The 14490-nt window shown below is 38.0% G+C and overlaps 1 protein-coding gene across 4 annotated transcripts in view; it reads left to right on the top strand.

Annotated features, from left to right (window-relative positions):
• The window catches only part of LOC127655384 (neuronal membrane glycoprotein M6-b-like), a 54207-nt gene that overhangs the window by 32162 nt on the left and 7555 nt on the right, over positions 1-14490 (top strand). For 3 of the 4 annotated variants that reach the window (XM_052143213.1, XM_052143212.1, XM_052143211.1), the window contains exons 2-6: positions 1638-1824; positions 2975-3131; positions 3554-3722; positions 4187-4260; positions 6285-6350. In XM_052143213.1, the coding sequence (XP_051999173.1) occupies positions 1638-1824; positions 2975-3131; positions 3554-3722; positions 4187-4260; positions 6285-6350 (653 nt within the window). Of the gene's footprint in view, positions 1-1637; positions 1825-2974; positions 3132-3553; positions 3723-4186; positions 4261-6284; positions 6351-8707; positions 13848-14490 lie in introns of those variants that run through there. The other variant, XM_052143214.1, reaches the window with a different exon arrangement.

Here is a 14490-nt window from a genome sequence, read left to right on the forward strand (position 1 = left end):
TGTTGATTCTGACTCCTGAACAGAGATGTTAACCGTTTCCAATGACTCTTTCAAATCTTTATCTGTCACGCTAGTGTGCCCTTTGATTAACCTTGGCTGGATGGCCACTTCTAGTGAGAGTACCCACAGTATTAAAATGCTTCACATTTGTTTTATTTCTTTAAATGACGTTTAAACATGTATCCTTTATTTAATAACATTGGCTGTTTGCAATATATTTATTATGTAGTCTAGTTTTTTGGCAGTGTTATTTTTTAGGTCCTCGTTCTTGTATGATCTCTGTTTTGTAGCACTGTGAATTTTGTTTTATTTGAGTTTAATTTATCAAAATTGAATTGAATGGTAAAGGATCCATATATGTTTTTTTTTTTATTTATCAATGTTTTTTATACAAACAAACACAATAGAAAGACCCAAATCTATTAAATTATATACAAAGATCCATGTTTTTTATTTTTGTTTGTGAAGATGTGGTACAAAAACGTTTAAGTATGCAAATACTTAATCAAAGTTTGTGATCTGCATGCCATAAAGATTTAGTTTAAAGCTTAAACTGCCCAGACTGAAATAGTACACACAAACACACACACCCTCTCTCACACACACACGCACACACTCGCACACTCACACTCACTCACACTCACACACACACTCTCTCTCACACACACACACACTCTCTCTCACACTCACACACACACTCTCGCACACACACACTCTCTCTCACACTCACACTCGCACACTCACACTCACACACACTCACACACACACTCTCTCTCACACACACACTCGCGCACACACACTCGCACACGCACTCGCACACACACACACTCTCTCATGCACACACTCGCACACTCACACTCTCTCTCACACTCTCTCTCACACACACACACACACACACACACACTCTCTCTCACACTCACGCACTCACTCACTCACACACACACACACACACACTCTCTCTCACACTCACACACGCACTCGCACGCACTCGCACACTCTCTCACGCACACACTCGCACACTCACACTCTCTCTCACACTCTCTCTCACACACACACACACACACACTCTCTCACACACACACGCACACACTCGCACACTCACACACACTCACACACACACTCTCTCTCACACTCACACACACTCTCGCACACACACACACTCTCTCTCACACTCACACACGCACTCGCACACACACACACTCTCACGCACACACTCGCACACTCTCACACTCTCTCTCACACACACACACACACACACACTCTCTCACACTCACGCACTCACTCACTCACACACTCTCTCTCTCACACTCACACACACATATACTCACACACGCACACTAACACACTCTCTCTCACACACACTCACACACACACTCTCTCTCTCTCACACACACTCTCACACACACACTCTCTCTCACACTCACACACACACTCTCTCTCTCACACTCACACACACACTCTCTCACACACACTCACACACACACACATATAGCACACACAAGTCAAATGGACTACTTTTATGATACTTTTTTGTAGTATCTTACAGTATTCATGAAATTGAATCTGTTCATTTAAACAGTGTAAAACTCTTGAAACTGTAATGAACAGTGTTGTAATGTGTTTGTGTTTCTCTGCAGGTTGTTTTGAATGCTGCATTAAATGTCTTGGTGGCGTGCCGTACGCGTCACTGCTGGCTACCATCCTGTGCTTCTCGGGTGTGGCGCTCTTTTGCGGCTGCGGGCATGTCGCCCTGACGGGCACCCTCACCATCCTGGAGAACCACTTTTCTAAGATCACCACGGATCACGCAATGCTGACTGACATGTGAGTCTCACAACAATACACTGTGAAATTACAATGAGTCTCACTAAACCACGTCAACGTCACGTTGCACCATAAATTCAAAAGAAATGTTACTTTGTTTGATCAAATATTTTTGCATTGTCACATTAATTGTTCACAGTTAGAGATGCACCGATGTATCGGTTGCCGATATTTATTGAGCAAGTATTGCCCAAATTAACAACCATCGGCATGAAAATGCAGAAATTAAAAACAGATGGTCGATTTATAATTGAATGGTAACAAACTTTGTAAAAACTCTGTGAATTTAAATGCACAATCCTGAAATAATAATAGTCACAATATGTTGAAGGGTTGGCAATCATAAGAACATGTAATATTAATTTTATATTCTCTCTCTCGTTTTCACGATAATTAGGAAAAATCCCCATAAACAAACATGTTAGTTGTGAAAGCGGCACTAGGCTAAATCATGAGAGAAACCATCCAAAATGCTTTGAAACCAGCAGACTTTGACTTCTGAGATATCAGTATGATATTCATGAATGCTGCACGATTGATTGAATTAAGATTGAAATCGCAATATGCCGTTTCTGCATTCAGCTCTTCAGTCAGCACTGTGTGAGCAAGCGGCGCCCTCTAGCGGTCTGGACGCCATTATCCGTTATCCATTACACCACAATAGAACTTAAAAGGGCATTTTGTTCCTTTTAGTAACTTTATATTTCTTATATATATAAGATATGTATATTTCACAACATATGCATAATATGAATTTGTAATATTTTATTAGATACAGTACATGCATGTAAAATGTGAGGTAGTTTTGTCTCTTAGAATAAAAAAAAATCAAGTCTTGGCTTTTAGGGCTATTTGTTTTGCATTCACTTAAAGCTCACATGTGTTGATAATTCATCTGGGCTACACATTTGTTCTATTCACCATCTTGAGACTAATTAAAGTCATATGCCATGATGAGGTGTTCTCAAACAGTACTTCTTCCTTCAGGGCAGAGGTTAACAATATAAATCACCTTGCACTAACAAGGTTTTGGGGGCATATGACAACACACTTGATTTCGCAAAGAGCCCTGTCCAGATGGTTTGGACAGGAAGTAAACACACATGAGCAAAAACAGCTGTGAATTCTTGTCTATCTGCTCTCTTTCCAGAATCCAGCTGATGCAGTATGTTATATACGGTATTGCCTCTTTCTTCTTCCTGTATGGTATCATTTTGCTCGCGGAGGGATTTTACACCACCAGTGCTGTGAAGGAGCTCCACAGTGAATTCAAGACCACCATCTGTGGACGCTGCATAAGTGGAATGGTACGATGTGACTGTAACTCTATCACAAAATAATGTCTATGGACAACATTCTCGACTCTTGTAAAGCTACACCACATCGCTCAAATGTATATGGACACCCCCTGCTAATTAATGGATTTGGCTATTCCCACAGTGTTAATCTCATCAATTAAATTACTGACATAATGTTTGTTGATGAAGGATGTTTTTGATTTAATCAACGATAAAAAAAGAGACACAAAAGAAGCATCATGACGATAATCATACTATTTTAATTAAAGCATACAGTTGATGAAAAAGCAAAACGCGAAAAAAAAAAAATTCTTAAAGATATCATTAACTGTATTTTATATATATATATATATATATATCTCCTCAAAATAATTCATTTAAATTATCCTAAACTAAGATGCTTAAATGTTTTTTAAATGTGTCTTTCTCAGTTTGTATTCCTCACATACATCCTTGGCATTGCATGGTTGGGTGTGTTCGGCTTCTCTGCGGTTCCTGTGTTCCTGTTTTACAACATGTGGTCAACTTGCGCTGCCATGCGCTCACCGGTGGCCAACCTCACGTCCATTGAGACGATCTGTGTGGATGTGCGTCAATACGGTAAGGAGTCTTTCAGCTGAATGATATAATTGATCCATGAGCCGCACTTCGTGCCTAAGAATGCTTGGAATAACCGAACGCTTCAGGCCGATTTATACTTCTCTGTCAAACCACGTTGAATCCTCCAAAATTTTATTATACGTCGCATCTACACAGCTGTGATTGGTCTGCTTTGTAACCTGAGACCGTCAAGCAGGAAGGTTAAAAAAAAGGTAGCTTAGATAACATTTTCTTCCAAGATTATTGCAAGATCTATGCATCATATCCCATTGTATTTGAGCTCATCTGAATCAGGAGAATCTTCTATTTTATTCTGTTCATGTTATATGAAATTATAAGCGAGAACACGACAAACATATGTCTACAACTTATAAATTCTGTACTTTCAAGGCTTTATACTTTATATATATATATTTGGTCTGTAAGTGAAACAACATGTAACTCTCATTTGTATTGGGATACAGGGATTATTCCATGGAGCGCAACACCGGGCAAAGCATGCGGCTCAACGCTTGAAGATATTTGCAACACCAGTGAGGTATGGTAATAGTTTCCATGCATGGTTTTAGCAAAATTCACACAATCATGTTTCAGATTAACAGAGTACTTACTCAAATACGTAGATTTAAGTACACACAGATTTAGAGTCTTAATAGGAGATTAATAGGTGAGGATGTGGCCACATCTTTAAAGGAGTGTTACAAAGATCTGGACAATAAACATTTAAATGCACACAGTTTCAAAAGTAGGAACATAAGTCTTAAACATTATTATACATTATACAGTATCTTCCGTTGTAAGTACATAACTGTAAACCTAATTTTTTAATTTCTGTAATCAACATTATGCCAAAAAATTCTGTTGATAGAGCTTAAATTGTATTCAACTCAGAACATTCATTGGGCCTTCAGAATTAAATCAATAACACGTAACCAAAACTTAATTCACCTTGAAAATTTGGGTAACGCTTTATTTGAATGGTCCCAAGTAGATATTTAACTGACTATAAGTGACTTATCGACTGACTTGCTATAGCTAGTAAACAGTGTTTCAACAAACATTCAGTAGATTATCAATAGCCTGTATAACAGCTGCAAAATAACAGCTTATCGACTGACTTGCTATAGCTAATAAACAGTGTTTCAACAAACATTCAGTAGATTATCAATAGCCTGTATAACAGCTGCAAAATAACAGCTTATCGACTGACTTGCTATAGCTAATAAACAGTGTTTCAACAAACATTCAGTAGACTTCAATAGCCTGTATAACAGCAGCATAATAACAGCTTAACGACTGACTTGCTATAGCTAGTAAACAGTGTTTCAACAAACATTCAGTAGACTATCAATAGCCTGTATAACAGCTGCAAAATAACAGCTTAACGACTGACTTGCTATAGCTAGTAAACAGTGTTTCAACAAACATTCAGTAGACTATCAATAGCCTGTATAACAGCAGCAAAATAACAGCTTAACGACTGACTTGCTATAGCTAGTAAACAGTGTTTCAACAAACATTCAGTAGACTATCAATAGCCTGTATAACAGCAGCAAAATAACAGATTATCGACTGGCTTGCTATAGCTAGTAAACAGTGTTTCAACAAACATTCAGTAGACTATCAATAGCCAGTATAACAGCAGCAAAATAACAGATTATCGACTGAATTGCTATAGCTAGTAAACAGTGTTTCAACAAACATTCAGTAGACTAACAATAGCCTGTATAACAGCAGCAAAATAACAGCTTAATGACTGACTTGCTATAGCTAGTAAACCGTGTTTCAACAAACATTTAGTAGACTATCAATAGCCTGTATAACAGCAGCAAAATAACAGCTTAATGACTGACTTGCTATAGCTAGTAAACAGTGTGTCAACAAACATTCAGTAGACTTCAATAGCCTGTATAACAGCAGCAAAATAACAGCTTAATGACTGACTTGCTAAAGCTAGTAAACAGTGTTTCAACAAACATTCAGTAGACTATCAATAGTCTCTATAACAGCAGCATAATAACAGCTTATCGACTGACTTGCTATAGCTAGTAACAGTGTTTCAACAAACATTCAGTAGACTATCAATAGCCTGTATAACAGCAGCATAATAACAGCTTATCGACTGACTTGCTATAGCTAGTAACAGTGTTTCAACAAACATTCAGTAGACTATCAATAGCCAGTATAACAGCAGCAAAATAACAGCTTATCGACTGACTTGCTATAGCTAGTAAACAGTGTTTCAACAAACATTCAGTAGACTATCAATAGCCTGTATAACAGCCGCAAAATAGCATCTTATCGACTGACTTGCTATAGCTAGTAAACAGTGTTTCAACAAACATTCAGTAGACTATCAATAGCCTGTATAACAGCAGCATAATAACAGCTTATCGACTTACTTGCTATAGCTAGTAAACAGTGTTTCAATAAACATTCAGTAGACTTTCAGTAGCCTCTATATAGATCTTTATTAATGACCTACTTACATAAATTATTGTTGTGAACATCAGTTCATTAAAAGGTCATTAATAAAGAGTATTTTCTGTTTGTGTGTTGCAGTTCTACCTGTCGTATCATCTATATATTGTTGCCTGTGCTGGAGCCGGAGCTACAGTCATCGCTCTGGTAAGATCATGTCTCTTTCTTGATGAGGGACTGTTATGGTCAGATATGGGGTGTTTGCTCCTCTCCCTTTTATTTCGTTGTTTCCCTGAGAATCACCCCTCCCTTCATTCCCAGAGCCATCCACTGCAAACCATGTGCTTCAACAGCCCACATCTAATGGTTCACTAATGATGGCGTCTCACTAGCCGACTTGAAAATACGTGATTTTGATCGACACATGGTGTCAAACCTACCAACTGTTTTGTCTCGCCCTCTTCGGTCGTAGGTTTGTCTTACTCACTGATTAGGGATGTTTGAGGGGGGTAACAGATTAATCTCCTCAATTCCCTGTCTTTGAAACAAGAACATGATACAAACATAAGCAATTGTTCTAGATTGAATTAGAAGACAGATTGATTGTTTATCTGTTCCTTCGGTGGTTTGCCCTAGACAGTTTACATTCATACAACATTATTCAATAACCACATACCATTCTGCTTAATTTAAGTGTAGAACTGCTCACGAAAATTGGCTGAAAATCGGCTAGTGGGATGCTATGGAGCCATATTTGTGCCAAAAATTAAACAAACAATTAGAACAGAAAATGTAGATTGTGGCTGAGAAAATTGTGCTTATGACTCACAAGTGCTATGAATTTGTTCACATTGAGTTTTGTATTTGTTGAATGATCCTGTAGAATTTGTAGAATAGATTTTATTTATTGGTGGGATATGTTGTAAGCTCATATGAAACACTGTTTTATGAGGGATGTTGATTTATCACATTCCTTCGGAGCAATTCATTATACAAAAAATAAAATATCGCAATTAATCATGTCCTCGGATCATAATATGAGAAATTTCAGATTGAAGTACCACATGTTTTCACCAGGGGGCAGTAAGCAAAACTCGCTATATGGGCAACACGCAGCTTATACAGAGAATAAATCACACTACTGAGACCAGACAGCACAAGATGAGAACACGTTCTAGTTTGATGGAGCGCAAATCCAAACGCAGGGATCTCAAGATGTGTTTTTCTACGTTTTAAACTTTGTTTAACTTGACACCGCAATCTAAGAACGGTACATTATGCTTAACCGAGATGATCTAAAAGCGTCCGACTGATGCGGGTGTACACTGACGCGTCCTTAGAGAAGCCATTGTAATAAATCTCAGACTGATGGACGAATTCAGTTGTAAAATGGATTGCGTTTTCACTTTCGGGCCAAATGAGGCCTGCTTACCCGCCAATTACCCTTGGACCAAAAAAGGCCAGCCGGGGATTGAGGTGGGTTTAATGTCAAAGGCGGAGTTTTGCCAAACTTCCCAGATTGTTTATCCAGCGCACAACTGTGCAGATTTGGGAAAGATGAAAAATATATAATGTGGGCACAGTACAAATTCTTTAAAATGCCCAATGGACAAAGAGGTGCCCAAAGAAATTACTTTCCATGGTTCAGTGAACTTTCATAGACTGTGTGCTCGGACATCGTCCCACTGATAGTGGAGAGACCACTCGGGACACCATTGGAGTTATAGTCAGTGAGTTGTCAATGCTAACTTATCTTGCTAGTTAGCTAATGTTTACAAACGATATAAGCTCGATATTCTAGATAACTAGATAACATGATACCTCAGCTTGAACTTCCCTTTCGCTTGTGAAATGGGCAGGGTGTGTGAAGGTTGGCACCGCAGCATTTTGTGTATTAAGGGCGTGTTTTTGGGCAACGCTGAGGAGTTGTTGGCCCGATGGTGGGAACGCAGATCGATTTTAGTCTTGTGGCTCGAGGTCCGAGGCAATTGGCCAGTTGATAGCCCTGGCTTGAAATAATGGAAAAGCGGCTAATGATGGTGTCATGTTCAATAATATGTAAATAAACAATATATTGCATTCTATTAATGATTTACTTGTGAGCCAAAATAATGTAATTGATTATCTATATTATTATTATTTTTATAATATATATAATCTGTGAAGCAGATTGTGTTTGTTTGCACAACATTATATTTGTTTGTTTAGTTTTGGCACATATGTAGCTCCATAGACGGCTGCATTAGCAGTGTGGAAACTTGCTTGTTTTTCCTAAATGTCGCTGAATATTTGCATTGAAATCATGAGATATTTTCTTCATTTTTTGGGGATTTAGTAAAGCAATTTACAGGAGTCAATATAGACAGACTAATATACTTCACTGATCCATTAAGGGATAGTAATTTATCTTAAATATATATATATATATAATAAAGCCATCTGACTGTGATTGTGACACTGAATTTGAGTTTGAATCTCTGGACCAAAAGACTTCAAATAGAGTTAATTGTCACAAGTTTATCAGTCCACCATGTTGTCTCATTCCTTGTTTTCTCTTCCACCAGCTCATCTACATGATGGCTACCACATATAACTTTGCTGTTTTGAAGTTTAAGAGTCGGGAGGACTGCTGCACTAAATTTTAAATGTTTTGCATGAAGTCGCCTAGAATGAGCAGCCACTGACAATATGGACTAAAAGCATAGAAACAAAAGCAAACATTACTTTTGACTTATAATGTGTAAATATAGGATTGTATACAGATGTAGCATTTTTGATGCAGGTGCTGCGCTTGTCTGTAAACATGTTTATCAGGGGCAAGACTTTTTTTTTTTGCTTAACCACTAACTTTGCTTAATTTTAAGGATAGCGTAAAGCCCCTTTAAATTCCTCTCTGAATCGTGTTGGGCTACAGGATTATCATCAGTTAGTATAACACACAGTAGTGATTCGTCTTGGCTCCGGAAGTATTTTTCCCTTTCATTTTCTCCACAGTAATTTTGAATATTTAAAAATCATTGTAAAGATAAAAGAACATAACAGTGTTCTACTTTAATGAGGGAACTATTATCCTAATGGTACAATAAAACCTATTGATCGTAAGTGTAAAATACAGTAGGTCTGTTCTGAAATGTTTTTATGTTATTACTTAAAATAACGTTTGCTATGGAGAAAATGAATGATTTTTTTTTCTTACGGAACCCGACTGGAAGAAATCTATTTTTATTTTATTTTTTAGAAATGTGCCAATTCTACAAGTGCCATTGAAGCCCTCCAGTGTGTTTATCGTATTTTTCTTTCACACTTGTTTACAGTTTTCATTGTTGTGCTTTTTATCATTTCCATGCATTTGTTTGCGAGCAGTATTATGAAGGTTGTTGGTATTTTTAATCTTAATTAAATGACATGAAGACACTATACAGATGCTTCAAAACTAACTTAGTTGTTCTTTTACCTGATGGTTGGTTAAAATGGTGCGGTTCTTGGCATAAATGTAATTAAAATAAAATGTATAGAAGTGTGGGTTTTTTTTAAGTCCAGGCCTTTTTCTATCAAATATAACTTTTAAATATTAGTATAAAGTGATTAATAATGTGTTAATTGCTGTCACTTTACTGTTGAGCCAAAACATTATGACCACGTGCCTAATATGGTGTTGGTCCTCCGTGTGCCACCAAAACAGCACCGACCAGCTGAGGCATGGACTCTACAACACCCCTGAAGGTGTCCTGTGGTATCTGGCACCAAGATATTAGCAGCAGATCCTTCAAGTCCTGTAAGTTGCGAGGTGGAGCCTCCGTGGATCAGATTTGTTGGTCCAGCACATCCCACAGATGCTCTATCGGATTGAGATAAGGGGAATTTGGAGGCCAGAGCAACACCTTGAACTCTTCATCATGTTCCTCAAATCATTCCCAAACAATGTGTGCAGTGTGGCAGGGCGAATTATCCTGCTGAAAGAGGCCACTGTCATCAGGGAATACCATTGCCATGAAGGTGTACCTGGTCTGCAACCATGTTTAGGTAGGTGGCACGTGTCAAACTGACGTCCACATGAATCCAAGAGTTTCCCAGCAGAATATTGGCCAGAACATCACACTCCCTTCACCGGCTTGTCTTCTTCCCATAGTGCATCCTCGTGCCATCACTTCCCCAGGTAATGGCACATACGTACACAGCCGTCCACATGATGTAAATGAAAACAGGACTCATCGGACTAGGCGAACTTCTTCCACTGCTCCAAGGTCCAGTTCAGACGCTCACATGCCCATCGTTGGTGCTTTCGACGGTGGACAGGGGTCATCATGGGCACCTTGACCGGACTGTGCAGCCCCATACACCGCAGGATGTGATGCTCTGTGTGTTGTGACACATTCCTTCTGTAACCATCATTCACATTTTCTGTGACTTGTGCCACAGTAGACCTTCTGTCAGTTTGAACCAGATAGGATATCCTTTGTTGCCCTTGTGCATCGATGAGCCTTGGGTGCCCAACACCCTGTTGCCGGTTTGTGGTTTGTCCCTCCTCGGACCACTGTCGGTAGGTTCTCGCCACTGCTGACCGGGAGCACCCCACAAGCCGTGCCGTTTCAGAGATGCGTCTGGTCGTCTGGTCATAACAATTTGGCCCTTGTCAAAGTCGCTCAGGTCTTTACTCCTGCCCATTTCTCCTGCATTCAACACGCTGACTATGTTATTGTTTGCTTACAATCTAAACTACCCAGACCTTGACATGTGATCAACATTATTCGCTTCACCTGTGAGTGGTCATAATGTTTTGGTGCATCAGTGTAAAGGATTAAACAAATTAAGTTCAACCGACAGCATAAACATAAGCTCCAAAAATTGGCCCCATTCACTTCCATTATAAGTGTCTCACTGTAACCCCCGATATCTGCTTTTTTAAAGAAAAGGATTTTGTGTGGTAATCAACATTATGCCACAAATACTGTTGATTTAGCTTAACTTGTATTGAACCCGGAATATTCCTTTTAATGATGCATAAAACTATTTAGCTATGTACTCGAGAAAAAGAAAACACACATTGACAAAACCAGATTAAATTCAAAACTAAATCTATATAATCAGAGCACAATAAGGCAAGTCTTGACTTGCTCATAATTGTTATTCACTATCCCAATGACTGCATATTTTAAAGGTAATTAAAAACATTTCAAAAGAACATACCTGGAGAAATGAAGCAAAAAGCTAGTGATTGTACATGGTTTTATGCCACACGCCTGAGAATGCCGATAGGTTTTATGCTTTTCTCTCTGAAGGTTATTCACATAGTTTCTTTTCAGTTGGTGTTAATAATTCAGGCTATGAAATAAAGAAATATATAGATGGGGAATGAAAAAGGTAACACTTTTTATTAGAGGTCGACCGATAGTGAATTTTGCCGATGCTATAACTAAGGTGGTGGAGAAAGTCGATGACCGATTAATCGATTATAAATTGATTTATTGAATGATCAAAGACTTCTTGATCTTTTCTTAATATGAAGGGCTCGTACATTGAGGCTACAAGAGTCCAAAATGAATACAATCCCCAAAAGCGGTTTATTGTGCAACTAAAATTCCAATAATAACCCAAACTATTTTGATTTAAAGTAGGACAATACTATAAACAATCCCGAAATACACCAGGAACTTTATTTTAAAAATAAAATGTGACTATCGGCACCAATTAATCAGTAAAACAATATATCGTCTACCTCTACTTCCTATGAAGCCCATATTAATAATTCACCATAAGGGCATTATCAATGCATTATAATTCATGCATAAATTCTCATATAATATGTTGTGACTTCTCATAAATAATTGTAACCACAATTATAATACATTTCAATACATTTTTATTATGAATAATATAGCTGCAAGCAGCGATGACATGCCCAAGCATTGCAGTGCCATCGCCACCTGGTGGCACTAGGAAAACAAAGCATGGTGGGTGCATGCATTTGAGAGGGTAAATATAAGTGGCACACTTCACCAGTTGGTGGCGCTAAGACCGTGAACCACAATGCCAAACATACGGCTCAATTTGGATGTAAATCTCACGATGCACACAGAAGATTTGAGACCCTTCCTGTTTCCCACTTTTTCCATTATTTTATTGCCTCACCATGGCAACACCCTTCAATATATCAAAAATCTGTTTGCGATTTAGCATAATCAGTGTCTTGGCATAAGGTTGCCTATATTTGGTGACAGTCACATGAATCCCCTAGGAGGAGTATTCAAATGTTCAGGGCCTGCAATTGTTCCTGTTGGGCGGAGCTAATGACTGTAATTTTGAAAGTTGTCTGGCTTGATGAGAACCATATATGTAACAAGTTTGGTGACCATAGAAGAAACTAACCCTACCACTTTTGTCAAAAGGTGGTGCTAGAGAGCTCCCCGGCCATGTCCATGTGTTAACTTTTGCCCAGGCCTAATGCCCGACAACTCTGATGTGTCTGCAACATATCATGAATATTCAAGCATGCCAAGTACCTCAAAAGCATGTGAATATACATAAAAAGGAATCATGACATTTAATGCATTGCCATGGGAACACTATTTAAGATATCAAGAATCCCATCAGAATTTTAAATCTGCACTGTCTTGACATTATTAAAAAAAAATTGAAGCAATTCAGGTAAACATAAAAGGGATATTTCAAAGTATGTTTAAAGTGCCACACTTCCTTCCGCCAGTTGGTGGCGCTACGATCGTGACCCACAATAGCCACATCAATTTGATCAGCCCACAATGCCAAACATATGGCTCAATTTGTATGTAAATCACACGATGCACGCAGAAGATATGAAACACTTCCTGTTTCCCATTTTTTTTAATGTTACTTCAGCGAATCGCCATGGCAACACCGTTCGATATATCAAACATCCGTTTGCAAATGTAGCATCGTCAATGCCTTGGCATGATGTCGCCGGTACCTATAACATGAAATCCCTAGGAGTATAAAAAATTCCAGAGCCTGCATTTTTCAAACAATCCAAAATGGCCGACGTCCTGTTGGGCGGAGCTCATGACTGTCAGTGCGAAAGTTGTCGAGATCTATATGTGTACAAAGTTTGGTGACTAGCTCAAAAGAGATGTTCTACAGAGCCCCCTCGAACATGCCCATCTTCTAGGTGGCGCTACAGAGCCCCCCTGCATGCCCCTGAATAAGCTAAATATTATAATGTATTATAACTATAGTTGTAATTATTTGTGAAGTTTTAACATATTATAAGACGAATTATGAGACATTATGAATGATTATAAATATGGGCTTCATAGAAAGTGTTACCAAAAAAAGTTTTAACAGTAAATTCTGATTGGACGAGTTTATGTTGAACGCACACAACTGTTTGGTATTAATGCTCCAAGTTGCAATGTTGCTAAACAAATTATTTTTTCTAGTTACAAGCACAAGAACAAGTCTTTAATATTTCATGCCATTCTGCTTTTATTTTTAAGGATGTTTTGATATTTTTACGGGAAATTACAGATTCGTTTTTTGCATTGTATTGCTGGTTCACGATTCCTTCTCTTTTAGTTATTCAGATATTACCTCTAAAAATACTTCAAACACTTTTGAATTAACAGATCACATGCTTCGTTTTTCCTTAGTTTTAATTTTTTGCCCAAGATTTTGATGACTGTGGGTTTTGACTTTCTATAAGAAAAATAAACTTCCTTTTTGTGTACAAAATATCCTTAATCGTCTTTATTTTGAGGACCTCACGAGGGTTGAAAAGATCATCTTTTATTTCTAAAAACAGTTTGTGTTGTGCTGTGCATTTTCATTACTAACCTTTATTTCAAGCTTGCTTTTCTCTGCTTTGCATCAAATTCTCATCCTTCTGTCTGCACACACCCGACACGCTAATACATCCCATTCCTCAGTAATTCTAATAATATGAATTAGCTTGTGTATTGAAGTATGTGTACTGTGTTTATGAATAGATACAGTAGGTGTAGTCTCTTGTTGAATCACGTTTGTGTCTAACTTTCTTGTACATATAGGGTGAATTCAAATACAGTGGCGGCAAAAGGTATTTAGAGACTTAAGAAGCACTTAAACATGTCTGAATGTCATATTGAGTTTTGAATCTATTGAGTATTTAATTGTTCATGTTTACAGTTAATGTGATGAGCTACACGTGTGGTGACTCTGTTAGGACGAGGGCTGGTATTGATTCAGATTTCCTGATTTGATTAATAAGCTCTTGATTGGATTCAGATTTCTATTGGATTTCATTAGATTCCAATTTATTTTGGTATATTTGACAATTCAAAAAACTAATTTCTTAACCCTCCTATGGTAATTTGTCATTTTTGGCCGAAACACATGT

The sequence above is a fragment of the Xyrauchen texanus genome, chromosome 14 (genome assembly GCF_025860055.1).
Source record: "Xyrauchen texanus isolate HMW12.3.18 chromosome 14, RBS_HiC_50CHRs, whole genome shotgun sequence".
Classification (NCBI taxonomy): domain Eukaryota; kingdom Metazoa; phylum Chordata; class Actinopteri; order Cypriniformes; family Catostomidae; genus Xyrauchen; species Xyrauchen texanus.